This window comes from Pristiophorus japonicus, chromosome 17 (genome assembly GCF_044704955.1).
Source record: "Pristiophorus japonicus isolate sPriJap1 chromosome 17, sPriJap1.hap1, whole genome shotgun sequence".
NCBI classification, from domain to species: Eukaryota; Metazoa; Chordata; class Chondrichthyes; family Pristiophoridae; genus Pristiophorus; species Pristiophorus japonicus.
In genome coordinates, this window is record NC_091993.1 from 44,638,858 (window position 1) to 44,661,841 (window position 22,984).

The window sequence follows — 22,984 nt, forward strand, 5'->3', positions numbered from 1 at the left end:
TTGTGCCGATTTTGGCCGAATTATGACCCAAAAAAACCAGCTCAACCGAGCGGGAACTCCCAGCCCAGAACTGTATGGGGCGGGCTGGATGGACCTGTTGGTCTTTTGCTGTTCACTCAAATGCTCCTAGATTCAGACACTGCACAGAATCTGGGGCAGAGCAACAGGCCATTCGACCCATCAGCTTCATGCTGGTGTTTATACTTCTCACGCACCCCCTCGCTGTCAATCCTATTGAACTGTTGTATTGATAAATCCAACCTACCGATGTCTGCAGGGAGATGCATGGCAGCTGCAGACTGTGGGACAAAGGCACTGCAAAACAACAAAGACAGAGTTTATAGAAAGACACAACTGTGCTCAGTCTCATCGCTCTTGGAGTCTGACTCTTGGTGCATTTGTCTCACAAATACTGCCCTATATTCAATTTAAAAGCAATATTTATAAATAAAAGGAATTGCTTGGTGATTTAACGCCCTCAGTGATGTGAAGGCTGGAGCAGCATTTTTCTGCGGAGTGTAAAGGGGCCGCTTACAGAAAAATGGAAGCCCTTGTCTTCCCGGGTGGCAGAATCCAGGCCTGGACCTCCACTTGGTCCTGGCTGGAGGCCGGTATACCTCCTATGGCCGAGCTCATTGGCCAGTCCAAGCCGGAGCTGAGAAACTCTCGGTCCGAGAGATTCCTGCCCCCTGGCCGCGCCTCCCTGGATGAGTGACCCTGTATTTGGGAAGGTCCACGCCAAACGGGCTCTCGCAGAAACTCTCAGTCCGGGACCCGTCATATTTCATGGGCCTTCCACCGCTCGCCTGACCTAGAGCAGGAGCGCACCAGGCAGCCCGGGGATTGTAGGGGTCCGGGGACTGTGGGGGTCCGGGGAGTGTCTGGGTCCGTGTCAGGGTCTGGGGATTATGGGGGTCCGGGGATTGTCGGGATCCGGGGCCCATGGATTGTCGGGGTCTGGGGATTATGGGGGTCCGGGGATTGTCGGGATTCGGGGCCCGTGGATTGTCGGGGTCTGGGGATTGTGGGGGTCCAGGGACTGTGGGGGTCCGGGGATTGTCTGGTACTGTGTCAGGGTCTGGGGATTATGGGGGTCCGGGGATTGTGGGGGTCCGAGGACTGTGGGGGTCCGGGGATTGTGGGGGTCCGGGGATTGTGGGGGTCCGGGGATTGTCTGGGTCCGTGTCAGGGTCTGGGGATTGTGGGGGTCCGGGGATTGTGGGGGTCCGGGGATTGTCTGGGTCTGTGTCAGGGTCTGGGGATTGTGGGGGTCCGGGGATTGTGGGGGTCCGGGGATTGTCTGGGTCTGTGTCAGGGTCTGGGGATTGTGGGGGTCCGGGGATTGTGGGGGTCCGTGGATTGTCGGGGTCCGGGGATTGTGGGGGTCCGGGGATTGTCGGGGTCCGTGTCTCTAATCGCACCCAATAGCACCCTAATCGGGGCCACCTTGAAAGCAACACTTGAAGTGAGAGGCTTTGCTTGACACGGAGCCGCCACCTCTTCAACTCAGTGCTGAAGGTCAGAGTTCAGTGTTAACCCCAGTTCAGTTCCTGCATGTGATGCAAGCGATAGACTGCTTCCTCCCTGCATTGACCCCAGGTTTCCTAATTTTCCGGGTGCAAAGCACAGAAAGAAACAATGCAGAATTACACCTCTGGGTTTTCACTGATTTGCGCTTCACGTCCACTTCTGAGGGTCTCCCGGGAGAGAGGGGTGTAGACCCCTTTAGTCAGGAACAGGCAGCAGGGTTGAAATGGCATGGTGACGAGGTGGGAGTGAGGCCTCCGGCGTCTGCACTTGGCTGAGGCCCGAATGCAGTAGCACCCGTAAGAAGTAGGCCTCAGTGTTTATGGCCATCCCTCATAGAATGGGGGATACTGAGAGGGGACAGGAGGAAAGCTCCTGGAGCTCCGAAAGATACGTTTCTATTCTGGGCCCAGCCTTTTCTAAGGAGCATTCATGCACCAGGACAGTGTCGGGGCCTAAGCCCACAAATACAGGCAGGGTGCAGGTCCTGCTGGGTGGAGCACATTTTGGAAGTGTTGGGCGAAATTATGGCCTCACTCATGTACAAACATTGCTTTCAGGGAGTCTACGGAAGATTATTTTCTCCAACAGTCTTGCAGATTAGGGGGTATGATGTTATCCTTCCCAATTTCCATGGTCCCCACCGTCTCTGTGCTTCTCCAACATCCACCAATTTCTAGCTCATACACACCCTCTACTCCAGCCTCTATACCTCCACCCTCAGTAACTCCCTCCCTCAGCATTCCCTCGCTGCCTCCTAAAGCCGCGACTCTCTGACCACCTGACCTGTCTTCCCGTTCCCCCTCCCTGCTCAGCCTCCATTTCATTGCCCACTGACGTGTAAAGAGCTCCACAATATCTCTCTGGACACACGGAGCCAGACAGAAACAGATGTTTTCTTTCTGTGAACAAGCAGTGAAAGTCTGTTCTGTCGAAAAGTCATTGACCTGAAACATTAACTCTTTTGCTCTCTGCACAGATGCTGCCCGACCTGCTGAGTGTTTCCAGCATTTTCTGTTTTTATTTTAAAAGTGTTGGGGTAAAAGTCCAAATATTAATGGGATCTCATCTCCCAGCACTCTCATTCTCATCTTCATTGGAGGAGATCCACCTCATCTTAAGTTGAAGATATCAACTTTTTTTGTTAAAAAGAAACTGAATGGAGGGCTGTATTTATACACTGATGTACCCAAGCACTTCGTAAACTTAAGCTCATCCAAAACTCTGCTGTCCACAAATCCCACTCACCCATCGCCCCTGTGCTCGCTGACCTACACTGGCTCCAAGTTCTGCTCACCCATCGCCCCTGTGCTCGCTGACCTACATTGGTTCCAAGTTCTGCTCACCCACCGCCCCTGTGCTCGCTGACCTACACTGGCTCCAAGTTCTGCTCACCCATCGCCCCTGTGCTCGCTGACCTACATTGGTTCCAAGTTCTGCTCACCCATCGCCCCTGTGCTCGCTGACCTACACTGGCTCCAAGTTCTGCTCACCCATCGCCCCTGTGCTCGCTGACCTACATTGGTTCCAAGTTCTGCTCACCCACCGCCCCTGTGCTCGCTGGCCTACATTGGCTCTCGGTTAAACAATGCCATGATTTCAAAATTGTTTTCAAATTCCTCCATGGCCTCGCCCCTCCCTATCTCTGTAACCTCCTCCAGCCCCACAATCCCCCGAGATCTCTGCGCTCCTCCAATTCTGGCCTCTTGCGCATCCCCAGTTTCCGTTGCTCCAGCATTGGCGGCCGTGCCTTCAGCTGCCTGGGCCCCAAGCTCTGGAATTCCCTCCCTAAACCTCTCTAGCTCTCTACCTCTCTCTCCTCCTTTAAGGCACTCCTTAAAACATACCTCTTTGACCAAGCTTTTGGCCACTTGCCCTAGGAGACGAAATTGCCCGTCTCCTTAAGGCCTGTTACCACCGCAAATCGGCGGCCCCGCTGCGGAGTGGAGTGGCCATGACTTTCGGTGGAACGGCTGCTGCTCGCCCAATTGCCCTCCCGAGGTATCCGAGCGGTGCCCCGGTGTCCCATCCCCCCATGGCCCTCCCTCCTGCCATCACTCCGCTGCTGCTGATCCGTGGTAAGTGCGTCATCACTGTGCGCACCGCTGATCTACCCCTTTACCACCCCCCCCGCCCCCACCCCGACAGTGACATTCCCCTCTGAAAATCTTCAGCCCGCCCGGTGATGCCAGGACCTGTTTTTCCCGGTGGTCCACAGTGAGGCTGTGACCTTCTGCAACGGCGGTGCGGCTTCCCTTAAAGGGGAAGGCGCACTGCCGCTGCCGCCGTGAGTTTTTTTTGTCGGCCAACTGCCAGGTCGGTCCGATAATTATGCCCCCGGATTCGGCTGGGCTGCCAGCAGGCAGTCTGGTACCCCCTCTTGGGTGCCAAGCCACTGGCCCGGCCAAAACCGGTGGCCCAGTGGGCTGAAGTCTTAAAATTGCGAAGGCTCTCTCCTTTAAGTGAAGGGGAGAGCCGTGGTGATGCGGTGCCGTTATGACGTCATCGCGGTGGTCACTCCACTCCGGCCCCAACTTCCGCCCCTTCGGTGTTACCATCACCCCTTAGGCGTGAGCCCCATTTCAGGCAGGGGGCAGTTTCTAATCCCTAGTAACTCCTTATGGAACTCAGTGTCAAATTTTGGGTGATAACGCTCCTGTGAAGTGTCTTTGGACATTTTGCTACGTTAAAGGAGCTATATAAATACAAAATGTTGTTGTTGTAGGTATTTATGCTGGGGAGGCCCTTTCTTTCTGCATTGTTCCATTGCCCTAGAGTGACTGGCAGGCCAATCAGCAGCAGTTCCACAATGTGCATTTTTTGTCAACCAATCCTTCCCTAAGGTTCAGGGGCGAGAGGTTACTCAACACTAAATTCAGAATATCACTTTTAACAGCATGAATAAAGCTGTGGTGGTGAGTTCCATGTCTACGTTCTTACTTCTTCCTCAGTTCCTTGTTGTCCCGTAGCGTCGATTCATCAGCCGACAGGAGTTGCTGGAGAAAGGCTCGGGCTTCCCTCCAGGCCTCACGGCCCAGGGCCATGAAGGAGTTGAGAGTCGGCTGGAAGACAAACCCCGGCAAATTGTAAAATCCATTTGCCTCATACAACTCACACAACAGCACACTTCCGGCACAGGCACGATGGGCCGAATGGCCTCCTTCTGTGCCGTATCAGTGCCAGCTGTGGCTCAGTGGGCAGCACCCTTGCCCCTGAGTCAGAAAGTTATGGGTTCAAGTCTCACTCCAGGGACTTGAGTGCCAACATATCTAGGCTGACGTTCCTAGTGCAGTGCTGAGGGAGCTTGCACTGTCGCAAGTGCCGTCTTTCTGATGAGATGTTAAACCGAGGCCCCGTCTGCTCTCGCGGGTGGGTGTAAAAGACCCCATGGCACTATTTCGAAGAAGGGCAGGGAAGTTATGCCCGGTGTCCTGGCCAATATTTATCCCTCAATCAACATAACAAAAAAACAGATTATCTGGTCATTATCACATTGTGGTTTGTGGGAGCTTGCTGTGCGCAAATTGGCTGTCGCGTTTCCCACATTACAACAGTGACTACACTTCAGAAGCACTTCATTGGCTGTAAAACGCTTTGAGATGTCGGGTGGTTGTGAAAGGCGCTATATAAATGCAAGTCTTTCTATCATTCTATGATTCTAAATCACGTTATCACCGTAAGTAACTAATTTGATGGCGCTCTTCTGGGTGGACAGAAGAAGGCTTCTTATTTTTACAAACCTTGGAAACGAATTGGTAGATTTGGTGTGTGGTAGGCATTAAGACTGCAGTTATACTGGTGTGTGTGCATCGTTGGCAAGTCAAGTCCTGATTTGCAACAGTGTGAGACTATGGGCTAGAACCTCCACTTTTGTGCTTATCGCCCAAAAATGGGCGTTATTTCCGGCGTGGGCGGTAAAAAAGGATTTTCCGATCACCGGCTTCTCGCCCATTCTCAAAACACCTAGTTTACATTTTTTTAAATGGGCGTTACCATGAGCGATATCAAATGGGCAGCAGCGTTAAATTCTTTTGACCTTCTGCCGTAAAGTGTGGCCGTCCTTAGCAATGGCATGGCAACGCTCGATTCCCGCAATTTTGGAGCTCAAGGGTCATCATGACATGCGCAGAAGAGGAGACAGAGAGGGAGGGAGTTCAGAGGGACTGAAGGCGTGTGTGGGTGTGGTGTGGCTGCTTTGGGAGGAAAGAGAGAGACTTTAGAGCTTCACAGCAAGTAGGCAAACAAAAAGTAGCTGTTACCAGCCACATATTTGACCGAATTTGCCCGATAATGGAGGGAGAGGAGGAGGCATCACAGCATGCTGTGGAGACTGACGCTGGAGAGAGCAGTGAGGTGGGAGAGGAGCACATCGGAGGCCGCAAAAGAGCCAGGAGGTTCTCGGACGAGGCAAATGCCTCCCTCCTGCAGGAGGTCGAGTCACGCTGGGGTGATTTGATTCAGGGAGGGCGTGGGAAGCTCACCCCAAAGGCCTACCAGAGGATAAGGACCGAGATAGCAGAGGTGGTCTCGTTGGCGACTAATGAGGTGCATGATGGCAACCAATGCCGCAAACGATGGAATGATCTTGTGGGATCCGCAAGAGTAAATAATACATTGATTTACATGTACTTATGTATTTATATAATTTGATTTGTAACAGTCATGAGTGACTATCAGCAGATGTGAGGTCTTTCACTTTTACCGGGAATGTTTTACTCAAAGCCTGCGGTCACGGTGTATGTCTTTAGGTAAAGAATGATAATAATCATAATAATCATGATTACATCTGTCGGTTATGTGTTGTATCAGTTTCTGTGACAGTACCGAGCAATGATATCACGCAATGATCTCATGCCATGTCGTCCTGTCACCTTTTACAGAAGAAGCTATCGACGATGAGGTCTGTGCAGAAGTGAACGGGTGGGGGGCCACCAGTCCCCAGCGACATCACTGAGATGGAGGAGCGAGTGCTCACACTCGTGGGGAAGCACCCCCGGACAGCCACGGATGCATCTGCAGACCCTGAAGTGATGCCACGTGAGAAAAGCTTGCACCATTGCGTGATGTAAAGTCAATAGACACCACATCAACTCATATCCGAAGAATCATATACGATAGATGATTTCTAAAAAGTGTCATAGAAATAATGCTGGCCTAATGAAAATCATTGCAATGCACAATGTGTTGATGGTCATGAAATGTGATGTCTGCGATGATTTTGAGAGCGGTGGTGCTTTTGTCGTGCATATGCTGTGTGTAGCGCTGGACTCACCTTGTCACCCTAGAACCCCCTTCTTCTCTAATAACATAATTTGTGTCTTGCAGCTCAGCCAGCAGCGTGGCCCCTATTGCTTTGTCTCACAAGTTTGAATTCTGAAAGTGTAGTCAAGTCGTAAATAAGTCTTGACTCTGTTTAGTGAAAAGAACAAGACAAAACTTTACAGGATAAAAACCTGTTCTTATAAAAGATAAGTCTTATAATATCCTAACTTAGCCTCCAGTGTAATGATAATTGTGGACAAATGTAAAGTGAGGGACTGGATAATTGATTGATGACGCTTGCAAGTGTTTGTAAATAGAGTAAAGTACTCGAAGCCAACCAGATTTGTTGATCTGTACTGATGATATGAACTCGGGACTCAGTGTGTGACTCCTTTCCAGTCATTAGAGATTGGGCCCAAGTGTGCTTTCAGAGACCCATGTATGAACTGCAAAAAGTTAAAGTTGTTATAAGTAAAAAGGAAATAGTTTGTAGATATGAAGAGGTTGCAGTGCTCTGATCTGTGGGAGTGCAATAAATGGCATCAAACAAAATCCAGCAAGGAGAGGGAGGACATCTTATAATTTGATGGAGAGAGAGTCTCAGCAAAGAAGCTAGAGAAGATTGGCCAAAATCCTTATGTTTAAACTGCTCGGACCATGGAGAATAGATTGAGAATTAGAGGTGACAGAAGCAGAAACCACCATTCAATAATATCACGGCTGATCTGATCCTGGGCTCAGCTGCACTTCCCTGCCCGCTCCCCATAACCCTTGACTCCCTTATCGTTCAAAAATCTGTCTATCTCCACCTTAAATATATTCAATGACCCAGCCTCCACAGCTCTCTGGGGCAGAGAATTCCAAAGATTCATGATCCTCTGAGAGAAGAAATTGCTCCTCATCTCCGTTTTAAATGGGTGACACCTTATTCTGAAACTATGCCCCCAGTTATAGATACCCCCAGGAGGTGAAACATCCTCTCTGCATCTACCTTGTCGAGCTCCCTCAGAATCTGATACTTTTCAATAAGATCACCTCTCATTCTTCTAAACTCATGTGAATATAGGCCCAACCTGCTCAACCTTTCTTCATATGACAACCCCTTCATAAGAACAAAAGAAACAGGAGCAGGAGCAGGCCATACAACCCCTTGAGCCTGCTCCGCCATTTAATACGATCATAGCTCATCTGATAATGGACTCAGGTCCACACCCGCCCGCTCCCCATAATCCCTTATCCCCTTATCGCTCAAGAAACTGACTATTTCTATCTTAAATGTATTCAATGTCCCAGCTTCCACAGCTCTCCGAGGCAGCAAATTCCACAGATTTACAACCCTTGAAATTCTTCCTTATCTCTGTTTTAAATGGGCGGCCCCTTATTCTAAGATCATGCCCTCTAGTTCTAGTCTCCCCCATCAGTCGAATCATCCTCTCTGCATCCACCTTGTCAAGCCCCCTCATGATCTTATACGTTTCGATAAGATCACCTCTCATTCTTCTGAACTCCAATGAGTAGAGGCACAACCTCCTCAACCTTTCCTCATAAGTCAACCCTCTCATCCCCAGAATCAACCTAGTGAACCTACTCTGAACTGCCTCCAAAGCAAATATATCCTTTCGTAAATATGGAAACCAAAACTGTACGCAGTATTCCAGGTGTGGCCTCACCAATACTTTGTATAGCTGTAGCAAGACTTCCCTGCTTTTATACTCCATTCCCTTTGCAATAAATGCCAAGATACCATTGGCCTTCCTGATCACTTGCTGTACCTGCATGCTATCCTTTTGTGTTTCATGCACAAGTACCCCCAGGTCCCGCTGTACTGTGGCACTTTGCAATCTTTCTCCATTTAAATAATAACTTGCTCTTTGATTTTTTTTCTGCCAAAATTCACTCTTTCCAACATTATATTCCATCTGCCAAATTTTTGCCCACTCACTTAGCCTATCTATATCCTTTTGCAGATTTTTTGTGTCCTCCTCACACATTGCTTTTCCTCCCATCTTTGTATCATCAGCAAATTTGGCTACGTAACACTCGATCCCTTCTTCCAAGTCGTTAATATAGATTGTAAAGAGTTGGAGTCCCAGCACTGATCCCTGTGGCACCCCACTAGTTACTGATTGCCAACCAGAGAATGAACCATTTATCCCTACTCTCTGCTTTCTGTTTTTTAGCCAATCTTCTATCCATGCTAATATATTACCCCCAACTCCGTGAACTTTTATCTTGTGCAGTAACCTTTTATGTGGCACCTTGTCAAATGCCTTCTGGAAGTCCAAATACACCATATCCATTGGTTCCCCTTTATCCACCCTGTTCATTACATCCTCAAAGAATGCCAGTAAATTTGTCAAACGTGACTTCCCCTTCATAAATCCATGCTGACACTGCCTGACCGAATTTTGCTTTTCCAAATATCCTGCTACTGCTTCTTTAATAATGGACTCCAACATTTTCCCAACCACAGATGTTAGGCTAACTGGTCTATAGTTTCCTGCTTTTTGTCTGCCTCCTTTTTTAAATAGGGGCGTTACATTTGCAGTTTTCCAATCTGCTGGGACCTCCCCAGAATCCAGGGAATTTTGGTAAATTACAACCAATGCATCCTCTATCCCTGCCACTACTAGTCCCTAGACCCTAGGATACAATCCATCAAGTCCAGGGGATTTATCCGCCTTTAGTCACATTATCTTACTGAGTACCACCTCCTTAGTGATTGTGATTGTGTAAAGTTCCTCCCCCCCACCCTCCACCTCCTCTATAGCCCCTTGACTATCCACTGTTGGAATATTGTTAGTGTCCTCTGCCATAAAATATTTGTTCAGAGTTTCTGCCATCTCCATGTTCCCCATCACTAGTTCCCCGGTCTCATCGTCGAAGGGACCAACATTTAGTTTAGCCACTCTTTTCCTTTTTATATACCTATAGAAGCTCTTGCTATCAGTTTTTATATTTTGTGCTAGTTTACTTTCATAGTCTTAATTATTTTTTTTAGTCGTTTTTTGCTGGATTTTAAAAGCTTCCCAATCTTCTGTCCTCCCAGTAGTTTTGGCCACTTTGTATGCCATTGTTTTTAATTGGATACCGTCCTTTATTTCTTTAGTTAGCCACGGATGGCTATCTTTTCTCTTACACGCTTTCCTCCTCACTGGAATATATTTTTCTTGAGAGTTGTGAAATATCTCCTTAAATGTACACCACTGTTCATCAACCGTCCTACACTTTAATCTATTTTCCCAGTCCACTTTATCCAACTCTGCCCTCATACCTTCATAGACTCCTTTGTTTAAGCCCAGGAATCAATCTCGTGAACCTTCTCGGAACTGCCTCCAGTGCAAGTATATCCCTCCTTAAATATACTTAAATATACAAAACTGTACGCAGTACCCCAGGTGTGGTCTCACCAACAGTTGTTGCAGGACTCCACTGCAATAAAGACCAACATTCCATTTGCCTTCCTAATTACTTGCTGTACCTGCATACTAACATTTTGTGTTTCATGCACAAAGACCCTCAGATCCCTCTGTACCTCAGCATTTTGTAATCTCTCCCCATTTAAATAATAATTTGCTTTTTTATTTTTCCTGCCAAAGTGCATGACCTCACACTTTCCAACATTATAATCACTCTGCAAAATGTTTGTCCACTCACTTAGCCTGTCTATGTCCCTTTGCAAATTCCCCGTCTGATATGTCCTTACTATACAGTATAAATGCACACGAGGCCCATACTTGAGAGAAGGTCACTCTGTGACCAGTTACCTTTATTACCAAGGCCTCAAGTGATGAAGGTGGGTGGAGCTTCCCCTTTTATACCTGAAAGTCCAGCTTAGGAGTGTCTCCCACAAGTTCACCCCCTTGTGGTCAATGTTCTCAAGGTGTACAACTTAGGTCAGCTTATAAATGTGTTACAATGATAGCTGAATACATGACATCACCTCCCCCCCAAAGTCTTATTGGGATCACAGGTTAAGTCTCTCTGGTGGTTTACGCTCCCTTGTAGAGCGCCTGAGTTGAGGCTCCGGTTGTTGGGCGCTGGCCTGAGTGTCTGCTGTTTGCGGTGCCTCAGGCCTGTCCGGACTGCCCACAGTAACTGGGCCCTCCTCCACTTGGTTCCGGTGTTCGATCACCTATGGTGGAGTGAACTCGACATTGTGTTCTTCCTCTGCTTCTACTATGGGGTTGCTGAACCTCCTTTTAGTTTGATCCACGTGTTTGCGGCAGATTTGTCCATTGTTAAGTTTAACTACCAAAACCCTATTCCCCTCTTTGGCAGTCACAGTGCCTGCAAGTCATTTGGGCCCTGCAGCGTAATTAAGGACAAAAACAGGGTCATTGACATCAATACATCGCGCCCTCACATTCCTGTCATAGTAGTCACATTGTGACTGACACCTGCGCTCAACAATTTCTTTCATAGTAGGGTGTATAAGGGATAACCTGGCTTTAAGTGTCCTTTTCATTAGCAGCTCTGCGGGTGGAACCCCTGTGAGTGAGTGTGGTCGGGATCTATTGGCCAACAGGAGGCGTGATAAGCGGCATTGTAGGGAACCCCCTTGGATTCTGAGCATCCCTTGTTTGATTATCTGCACTGCTCATTCTGCCTGGCCGTTTGAGGCTGGCTTGAACGGTGCCGTTCTGACATGGTTGATTCCATTGCCTGCCATGAAGTCCTGTAATTCAGTGCTTGTGAGGCACGGGCCATTGTCGCTGACCAAGACATCCAGTAGACCATGGGCGGCAAACATTGCCTGTAGACTTTCTACCGTGGCAAAGGACGTGCTTGAATTTTAAAATGGCATACTCAATCCATTTGGAGTAGGCGTCTACTACAACCAAAAACATTTTTCCCATGGAAGGACCTGCGTAGTCCACATGGATGTGTGACCATGGCTTGGTGGGCCAGGACCAGGGGCTAAGGGGGGCTTCCCTGGGTGTGTTGCCCAGCTGAGCACACAAAGTTCCAGGTCTGCATCTATCCCTGGCCACCAAACGTGTGACCTGGCAATTACCTTCATCATGACAATGCCCGGGTACTCATTGTGAAGTTCTCTGATAAACAACTCACTGCCCCTCTGGGGCATGATGACTCGGTTTCCCCATAGTAGGCAATCGGCCTGAATCGAGAGTTCATCCTTGCGCCTATGAAACGGTTTAAATTCCTCAGGGCATGCCCCGTACGTGGCTGCCCAGTCCCCATTCAGGACATGTTTCTTAACTAAAGACAGTAGCGGGTCTTTATTTGTCTGACTTTAATCTGATGGGTTGTCAGGTGAGCCTTCGCTTTCGAAAGCTTCAACAGCCATGACCATCTCAGCATCATGCTCAGTTGCCCCCTCAGTGGTGGCTAGTGGGAGCCTGCTGAGTGCATCGCCGCAGTTTTCGGTGCCCGGTCTGTGCCGAATTGTGTAGTCATAGGCGGCTAACGTAAGTGCCCACCTCTGTATGTGGGCCGGTGCATTCGCATTTATGGCCTTGTTGTCGGCCAAAAGGGACGGTAGGGGTTTGTGATCTGTCTCCAGTTCAAATTTCCTGCCAAACAGGTACTGGTGCATTTTTTTTACTGCATACACACATGCTAGTGCTTCCTTTTCTACCATCCCTTAGCCCCTTTCTGCCTGGGAGGCATAAGCTACCGGCTGTAACTGACCATTGGCATTCACATGCTGCAACACACACCCGACCCCATAGGACGATGCATTGCACATTAGAACAAGTTTCTTACATGGGTCATATAACGTTAACAGTTTGTTGGAGCATAACAAATTGCGTGCTCTATCAAAAGCCCTTTCCTGGCTGTCCCCCCTGACCCAATCGTGACCTTTGCGTAGGAGCACGTGTAGCGGCTGTAACAGCATGCTCAATTTTGGAAGAAAGTTACCAAAATAGTTCAGGAGCCCCAGGAATGAACGCAGCTCCGTTGTGTTGTGGGGTCTGGGTGCTCTCTGGATCACTTCCATTTTGGACGCAGTGGGTCTGATCCCATCTGCTGCTACCCTCCTCCCCAGGAATTCTACCTCTGGAGCCAAGAAGACGCACTTCGCCTTTTTCAGTCGCAGCCCTACCCGGTCCAGTCTGCGTAACACCTCCTCCAGGTTGAGGAGGTGTTCTTCAGTATCGCAACCCGTGACGAGGATGTCATCTTGAAAAACCACCGTCCTTGGAATCGACTTGAGGAGGCTTTCCATATTTCGCTGAAAGATCGCGGCGGCCGAACGAATACCGAACGGACATCTGTTATACTCAAACAACCCCTTATGTGTCGTGATGGTGGTCAGCTTCTTCAAATCACTCGCCAGCTCCTGTAAACTGAGGTCAGATCCAATTTTGAAAAAAGTTTGCCACCGGATAGCATCGCAAAGAGGTCCTCCGCTCTCGGTAGTGGGTACTGGTCTTGGAGTGACACCCGATTGATGGTGGCCTTGTAATCGCCACATATCCTGACCGACCCATCCGCCTTGAGCACTGGCACGATCGGGCTCACCCAGTCACTGAATTCGACTGCCGTGATAATGCCTTCCCTCAGCAGGCGGTCCAATTCGCATTCTATCTTTTCCCGCATCATGTATGGCACCGCCCTGGCCTTGTGGTGTTACTGGCCTGGCGTCCAGGTTTATGTGAATCACAACTTTGGCCCCCATGAAAGTGCCGATGCCGGGTTGAAATAATGAGTCAAATTTGTCCAGGACCTGTGAGCATGATACTCGCTCCACAGAAGAAATTGCATTGACATCAAGCCAATGATGTCATGACAGCAAGCCAACTCCTCCCCAGTAGTGCGGGACCATCCCCCGGGACAATCCAGAGTGGCAACCTGTTCTCCGAATCTTTGTGGGTCACGACTACCGTGGCGCTGCCTAGCACCGGAATGATCTCCTTTGTATATGTCCGTAGCAGTGCGTCAATCGGCAATAATTTTGGCCTCCTGGCCTTGGACACCCACAACCTTTCGAACTGTTTGATACTCATCAGGGACTGGCTGGCCCCCGTGTCTAGCTCCATTAATACTGGGATGCCATTGAGGAGCACTTTCATCATTATCGGTGGCGTCCTGGTATATGAACTGTATATGTGCTCCACATGAACTCACTGAACTTCAGCTTCCAGCGATTTCCCCCAGTATTCATTTGGCCTCGTAGGGCTTACATCAGGCCTGTCCTCCTCGTACATCAACCTGGTTGCAGGCTTCCTGCACATATGCGCCAAGTGACCGCTGACGTTGCAGTTTCTGCAGGTATATTGCTGATACCTGCAAGCTCTGGCTGGGTGTTTGCCTCCACACCTCCAGTATGAGCTGGAGGCCCCGTTGTTGGAAACAAAAGGTCCATTACCAGTCGATTGTCTCTGACTGTCTCTGTAACTGTCCTTAAGCGCACCATTAACAGGTGTTGATGGACCCAGCATTGTCCACTGCGATGGCATGAATCGCCGTTCAGCTAGCTATTGTCTCTGTTGACTTCCCCCTTTGGGTTCGACTACATGCTGGGGCATATCCGATTGCCCTTGTCTGCCTAGAGAACTGTGTGCCGCGTTAACAATGTTGACTCCCTGGTCGTTTGCCGCATTTGAGCCAAGATTTTTGTCATACATCATTCTGGTCTCTTCCTCCCCTGAGATAATTATCTGGGCTATCAGAGCCGCCGCTTCCAAGGTCAAGTCTTTGGTCTCAATCAGTTCCCTGAAAACCCCAGCGTGCCCGATGCCCTCAATAAAAAAGTCTCGCACCATCTCCGCTCTGCATGCATCTGGGAACTTACATAGGCTCGCCAGTCGCCGGAGATCTGCCTCAAAGTCTGGAACGCTTTGCCCTTCTCACCGTCAGTGCGTGTAAAACCGGGGAGTTGCCATGTGCATGCTGCTCGCCGGTTTAAAGTGTTTCCCGATCAACTTACTGAGCTCTTCGAACATCTTGTCAGCCGGCTTCTCTGGCTCTAGAAGGTCCTTCATCAGGGAGTACGTTCTGGATCCACAAACCATCAGGAGATGAGCCCTGCGTTTGTCGGCCGAATCCTGTCCCAACCATTCCTTAGTGACAAAACTTTGCTGTAGTCTCTCAATAAAGTCGTCCCAATCATCACCAACACAGTACCTCTCTTCTGTGTTGCTAGTGGCCATGCTCACGTGGTTTAAATCCCAGTTTCTCATCGCCAATGATATGTCCTTACTATACAATATAAATGCACACGAGGCCCATACTTGAGAGAAGGTCACTATGTGACCAGTTACCTTTATTACCAAGACCTCAAGTGATGAAGGTGGGTGGAGCTTCCCCTTTTATACCTGAAAGTCCAGGTTAGGAGTGTCTCCCACAAGTTCACCCCCTTGTGGTCAATGTTCTCAAGGTGTACAACTTAGGTCAACTTATACATGGGTTACAATGACAGTTGAATACATGACACCGTCCTTGCCAGGCTCGGGAGGAGAAGGTACAATGGAGGTCTTTACAATTATGAAGGGGTTCCGATAGGGTAGATGTAGAGAAGATGTTTCTATGTGGGGGAGACCAAAACTAGGGGCCATAAATATAAGATAGTCACTAATAAATCCAATTGGGACTTCAGGGGAAACTTCTTTAAAGAGTGGTGAGAATGTTAAACTCTCTACCTCAGGGAGTGGTTGAGGTGAATAGCATAGATGCATTTAAGCGCATAAGCTAGATAAGCACATGAGGGAGAAAGGAATAGAAGGTTATTCTGATAGGGTTAGTTGAAGAGGGATGGGAGGAGGCTCGTGTGGAGCATAAAGACCGGCACGGATCTGTTGGGCTGAATAGCCTCTTTCTGTGCTGTACATTATATGTATTTCTATGTAAGTTGGCAAAGAAAGATTACATTAGAAGGATGTACTTCACTGGATAAATGGGACAGCAAATAATACTTCAATGGGAGTCAGGGGGAAAACTCTCCACTGGCTGGAGTCATATTTACAAAAGGATATACTTGCTTTGGAGGCAGTTCAGAGAAGGTTCACTAGGTTGATTCCTGGGATGAGGGGGGTTGACTTATGAGGAAAGGTTGAGTAGGTTGGGCCTCTACTCATTGGAATTCAGAAGAATGAGAGGTGATCTTATCGAAACGTATAAGATTATGAGGGGGTTTGACAAGGTGGATGCAGAGAGGATGTTTCCACTGATGGGGGAGACTGGAACTAGGGGGCATAATCTTAGAATAAGAGGCCGCCCATTTAAAACTGAGATGAGGAGAAATTTCTTCTCTCAGAGGGTTGTAAATCTGTGGAATTCGCTGCCTCAGCGAGCTGTGGAAGCTGGGACATTGAATAAATTTAAGACAGAAGTAGACAGTTTCTTAAACGATAAGGCAATAAGGAGTTATGGGGAGCGGACAGGGAAATGGACCTAAGTCCATGATCGGATCAGCCATGATCGTTTTAAATGGCGGAGCAGGCTCGAGGGGCCGTATGGCCGACTCCTGCTCCTATTTCTAATGTTCTTATATTATACCTAGCACAATGGAAGATGGTTGTGGTGGTTGGAGGTCAATCATCCCAGCCCCAGGACATCGCTGCAGGAATTCCTCGGGGCAGTGTCCTAGGCCCAACCATCTTCAGCTGCTTCATCAATGACATTCCCTCCATCATAAGGTCAGAAGTGGGGATGTTCGCTGATGATTGCACAGTGTTCAGTTCCATTCACAACACCTCAGATAATGAAGCAATCGATGCCCGCATGCAGCAAGACCTGGACAACATTCAGGCTTGGGCTGATAAGTGGCAAGTAACATTCGCACCACACAAGTGCAATTAGGGCTTGCCAGCGACACCCACATCCCACGAACGAATTTAAAAAAGGCTTCTTTATAGATACTTTATATCTTCTAAAAACTTATAAAGTAGACGGATGTCTGCACTGAAGAGGCCTACACCAGTGGGAAAACAATATTAACTAAACACTACATTCACCACCGCAGAAACCAAACAATTGGATCAATAAAAAGAGAACATCAAACTCTGACCTTTGAGCTCCAGTCTGTCTAAACCTTTGGCTGAGATTCAGAGCAGCAAAGAGATTGTAGATTCAGAGAGACCGTTCAAATAGAAATAGAAACCAGCAGCTCATCAGAAAGGGGCATCGATTAGAGGAAAAATACAATAAACTGACCCAAGAGATGAGAGCAGAGGCACAGCGGAGCAAAGCTAAAGGAGTGTGTCAGCGGGGTGTGTTCCAAACGTGTACTTCAGAAACGTAGAAAGCTCAGGGCCGGAAAAGGCGCTGGGGGCAGTGTGAGTGTCTTGCGGACAGTCGGGCTCTTCCGCTATGTCCGTCGCTTCCCCTCACCCTCTGTTGCTCTGCCCAGATGATGCTTTAAGTCCAAGTGTTAACAGGCAAGCTCTCCCCCAGGCCCTTCTTCCCTCTCCCTGGTGGTTAGACCCAGTGATGTGAATCTCTTCAAGCTACTTGCCCAGTGTTCCCTAACTTCCAGTTATTTTTCTTTTGATTTACATTGAAGCCCCGATTTTAACCCCCTGCACCCAACAAGAACAGAGCATGCGGGGAGGAGGGGGGGCGGGGGCGGGAGTGGGGGGGAGGGAGGGAAGGGGAGGGATCTAAAATTGCTCGCAGCGATCCTCACTGGCCGTGCACCATGCCACAGGCGTGTTCTCAGCAGACCCACTGGAATTCAAAAGTTGGGGCCTGATGATGTAATTCAGACCCGACTACATTTTAACCCTCAGTGGCCGGTTCCAGCCTTGCCAGCAGACGACATAGAATCGGGCCGAAAGGACAAGTCCTTGTGAGCCAATAGGGGTTCCTCTGGGCCCCACAAGGAAATCCTAGGACCCTGGGATTCCCTCCCCTGACTGCAATCCCCCACACGCCCCCATCCCCCCCTCCCCCGGCCCCACCGTCATCACACAGCTGACCCGTGGCTCCCTGGTCATGTCTGCTGCCACGCTTGGACAACTCCTGCCCACTGGCCCGACAACACTGACGTCGGGTTCAAGTGGGGGTCGGGCCTGGTATTTAAATGATGCCCGGGAATTAACATGACAGAATAGCCCGACACTCGTCACCACCGCATCCCCCCTCCCCCCCACCTGTACCCTCACCTCCAAACACTCCCCCACCCTCACCCCCCGAACACCCCCGCCCCACACTCCCCCTGTCCCCACTCTCCCCCACCCCCACACTCCCCCTGTCCCCACACTCCCCCTGTCCCCACTCTCCCCCACCCCCACACTCCCCCTGTCCCCACACACCCCCTGTCCCCACACTCGCCCCGTCCCAACACTCCCCGGTCTCCACACTCCCCCACCCCCACACTCCCCCTGTCCCCACACTCCCCCCGTCCCAACACTCCCCTGTCTCCACACTCCCCCTGTCCCCACTCTCCCCCACCCCCACACTCCCCCTGTCCCCACACACCCCCCCCGTCCCAACACTCCCCGGTCTCCACACTCCCCCTGTACCCCACACTCCCCCTGTACCCCACACTCCCCCTGTCCCCACACTCCCCCACCCCCCCTGTACCCCACACTCCCCCCGTCCCCACACTCCCCCGGTCCCCACACTCCCCCGGTCCCCACGCTCCCCCACCCCCCCACACTCCCCCGCCCCACACTCCCCCTGTACCCCACACTCCCTCCGTCCCTACACTCCCCCGTCCCCACACTCCCCCCGTCCCCACACTCCCCCGGTCCCCACACTCCCCCGTCCCCACACTCCCCCCGTCCCCACACTCCCCCCGTCCCCACACTCCCAGTCCCCACACTCCCCCGTCCCCACATTCCCCGGTCCCCACACTCCCCCTGTCCCCACACTCTCCCCGTCCCCACAATCCCCCTGTCCCCACATTCTCCCCGTACCCACACTCCCCGGTCCCCACACTCCCCCCATCCCCACACTCCCGGTCCCCACACTCCCGGTCCCCACACTCCCCCCGTCCCCACACTCCCCCCCGTCCCCATATTCCCCGGTCCCCACACTCCCCGGTCCCCACACTCCCGGTCCCCACACTCCCCCTGTCCCCACACTCCAGGTCCCCACACTCACTCCCGGTCCCCACACTCACTCCCCAGTCCCATACCATTCTTTCTCCATAACAAGAAACCAGAAAGCCCAATAGCATTCACTCCCACTCACAACGAATTACAGCAACTGGTGTGTGTTACCTGGGCGAGGACATGTTGGTGTTTGGAAAGAACCGAGCCAGTAAAAAGATGTTTAACGACACTGAGGTCTAAGATCTGGTCTCCAATGGCAACACCGATTCTATGGGTCGGCTGAAGGGAGAAAATAAAAGCACAGATCAATCAAAATATAACTAGGTAAGGATTTGAAAAGGAAGTATGTAAAAATACAGAGAAAGGGCAGAAAGACAGGATTAGGGTAGACTGCTCCAGTTCAAGAGCACGCCCTGGGACAGGCCTCTTCCTGTAATTTCTGCCATACATAGAAACATAGAAACATAGAAAATAGGTGCAGGAACAGGCCATTCGGCCCTTCAAGCCTGCACCACCATTCAATAAGATCATGGTGATCATTCACCTCAGTACCCTTTTCCTGCTTTCACTAATATTGGTATCCACCCGACCATGTGGAAACCTGCCCAAATATGTCCTGTCCACAAAAGGCAGGACAAAACCAACCTGGCCAATTACCGCCCCATCAGTCTGCTCTCAACCATCAGCAAAGTAATGGAAGGTATCGTCGACAGTGCTATCAAGTGACACTTACTCACCAATAACCGGCTCACTGATGCCCTGTTTGGGTTCTGCCAGGGCCACGTGGCTCCAGACCTCATCACAGCCTTGGACCAAACATGGACAAATGAGCTGAATTCCAGAGGTGAGATGAGAGTGACTGTCCTCGACATCCAGACAGCATTTGACTGAGTGTGGCATCAAGGAGTCCGAGCAAAACTGAAGTTAATCGGGATCGGGGGGAAAACTCTCCACTGGCTGGAGTCATACCTAGCACAAAGGAAGATGGTTGTGGTTGTTGGAGGACAATCATCTCAGCCCCAGGACATCGCTGCAGGAGTTCCTCGGGGCAGTGTCCTAGGCCCAACCATCTTCAGTTGCTTCATCAATGACCCTCCCTCCATCATAAGGTCAGAAGTGGGGATGTTCGCTGATGACTGCACAGTGTTCAGTTCCATTCGCAACTTCTCAGATAATGAAGCAGTCCATGCTCACATGCAGCAAGACCTGGACAACATTCAGGCTTGGGCTGATAAGTGTCAAGTAACATTCGTGCCACACAAGTGCCAGGCAATGACCATCTCCAACAAGCGAGAATCTAACCACCGCCCCATGACATTTAACAGGGCTACCATTGCTGATTCCCACCATTGATCAGAACCTTAATTGGACCAGCCACATAAATACTGTGGCAACAAGAGCGGGTCAGAGGCTGGGTATTCTGCAGCGAGTGTCTCACCTCCTGGCTCCCCAAAGCCTTTCCACCATCTACAAGGCACAAGTCAGGAGTGTGATGGAATACTCTCCACTTGCCTGGATGAGTGCAGCTCCAACAACACTCAAGAAGCTCGACACCATCCAGGACGAAGCATCCAACACATTAAACACTCCCTCCACCACCGGCGCACCGTGGCTGCGGTGTGTACCATCTACAAGTTGCACTGCAGCAACTCGCCAGGGCTTCATTGACAGCGCCTCCGAGACCCGCGACCTCTACCACCTCGAAGGACAAGGACAGTAGGCGCATGGGAACACCATCACCTCCACGTTCCCCTCCAAGTCACACACCTGACTTGGAAATATATTCCCGTTCCTGCATCGTCGCTGGGTCAAAATCCTGGGACTCCCTCTCTAACAGCACTGTGGGAGCACCTTCACCACACGGACTGCAGCGGTTCAAGAAGGCAGCTCACCACCATCTTCTCAAGGGCAATTAGGGATGGACAATAAATGCTGGCCTTGCCAGCGACGCCCACATCCCATGAATGAATAAATACATTTCTATGGTTGAGCATGTCACAGATTTGCTTGGCGCTCTGTCAGCCGCCAGTACAAGGTTCATCCACAGTCCGTGCTGAGTTAATCAGTCACAGACACGGTGCTAGTGCAGCCCACAGTTACATTACAGGAAACAGAGTGCAACCCAGAGCACAATCCAATGACCCCTGCTGGACAGGGCTGGACTGAGCTGGACAGGACTGGACTAAGCTGGAAAGGACTGAGCTGGGCAGGTCTGGACTGAGCTGAATGGGGCTGGACTAAACTGGACTGAGCTGGACAGGGCTGGACAGGACAGGACTGGACTGAGCTCCAGGACTGGACTGAGCTGGGCAGGACTGGACTGAACTGGACAGGACTGGACTGAGCTGGCCAGGGCTGGGCAGGGCTGGACATGACTGGACTGAGCTGGACAGCGCTGGAATGGGACAGGACTGGACTGGGCTGGACTGCAGGTCAGGGCTGGATGGAGCTGGACAGGACTGGACTGAGCTGAACAGGACTGGACTGAGCTGGACAGGGCTGGACTGGTCAGCACTGAGCTGGGTGACTGGAAGCTGGACAGGGCTGGACTGAGCTGGACGACAGCTGGACAGGGCTGCTGGGCTGGGCTGGACTTGACTGGATTGAACTGGATTGGATTGGACTGCTGCATGGGCTGGGCTGGACTGGCCTGGATTGGATTGGATTGGACTGGACAGGACTGGATTGGACTGGATTGGACTGGACTGGTATGGAAATGACTGGATTGTACTGAGCTGGTCAGGACTGGACTGAGCTGGACAGGACTGGACTGAGGCACAGAGCTGGACAGGGCTGGGCTGGACTGAGCTGGACAGGACTGGAGTGAGCTGGGCAGGAATGGACTGGGCTGGGCTGGACTGGACTGGATTGGATTGGATTGGACTGGATTGGACTTAGCTGGACAGGACTGGTCTGGGCTGGACAGAACTGCACTGGGCTGGGCTGGACTGGACTGGATTGGATTGGATTGGATTGGACAGGAAAGGACTGGACATGACTGGACTGAGCTGCACAGGAATGGACTGAACTGAGTTGGACAGGGCTGGACTGAGCTGGACAGGACTGGACTGGACAGAGCTGGACAGGACTGGACTGAGCTGGACAGGACTGGACTGGACTGAACAGGGCTGGACTGAGCTGCACAGGACTGGACTGGACTGAGTTGGACAGGACTGGACTGAGCTGGACAGGACTGGACTGGACTGGATAAGGCTGGACTGCTGGATTGGACCCTGGATTGGACTGGACTGGATTGGATTGGGCTGGACTTGACTGGATTGGACAGGACTGAGCTAGGCTGGGCTGGATTGGGCTGCTGCAGTCACATGGCAAGATACCTGGCTATCGTCATTAACCAGGTTTACGCACAAAATCTGACGAGGTAGCAAATTTGCACTGCCAGCTGTGGACTCTGGACTGTGGAAGTGAGGCCCATCGGGGAGGGGCAATAAAAAGGTGGGTGGAGAGGAAGGACTTGAGCAGCTGTTTGAAGTATCTTAAAAAATCCACAAATGGCTCAATTCTATACCACTGTGCTCTGTGCTTTATTCGTTGTGTAATTTCCTGCAGTGCCAAGTGCACTGTTATTGAGAATGTGGCACACTTTACAACTGTGCATATGCAAATCACCTTTATGTACAGCTACAATTCAGTTAGTAGTTATGAACCTTAAAGTGCATAATGTAGATTTTCTATTCAAGTTATGCCAGCTCCCCGGGGAGAATGTTTTTATTTATTCATTCCTGGGATGTGGGCATCGCTGGCAAGGCTGGCATTTATTGCCCATCCCTAATTGCCCGTCAAGAAGGTGCAGTCCGTGCGGTGAAGGTGCTCCCGCTGTATTGTGTGGTTAATAAGGCTGGGGCCTTGTTAAATTGACCGTTAAGCTTCAAGCCAATGGCTGCGTCCTGTTGTTGCAGAATGTGAGATGATTGTTCTGCGAAAGGTAGAGACTTGGCTTGCAAAAAACAATGTGCTGATAGCGCTAAAACTATTCAACTGGGCGACAATTATAAATTGAACCTTAACCACTGAAACTGCAAAAGGTCGAGAAGGGGAGAAAAGGAAAACCACTCTAATGTGCCAGACAAGATAGAAGCAGTGTGCACAGGGTAAGTTACTGCACATACCCTAATAACTGGTGCAACTGGGACATGTGATCAAAGAATCAGCAAAAAGGTACAATTGAAGAAGGATTGTAACTAATCGTCGCCATCATAGGGACGGGC

The 22,984-nt window shown here is 50.5% G+C and overlaps 1 protein-coding gene across 1 annotated transcript in view; it reads right to left on the reverse strand.

Moving 5' to 3' along the window:
* The window catches only part of fah (fumarylacetoacetate hydrolase (fumarylacetoacetase)), a 211,518-nt gene that overhangs the window by 183,488 nt on the left and 5,046 nt on the right, over positions 1 to 22,984 (reverse strand). The window contains exons 2-4 of the mRNA XM_070859356.1: positions 18,924 to 19,034; positions 4,468 to 4,589; positions 266 to 315 (exon numbers count right to left, since the gene is read on the reverse strand). Of these exons, the coding sequence (XP_070715457.1) occupies positions 266 to 315; positions 4,468 to 4,589; positions 18,924 to 19,034 (283 nt within the window). The remainder of the gene's footprint in view (positions 1 to 265; positions 316 to 4,467; positions 4,590 to 18,923; positions 19,035 to 22,984) is intronic.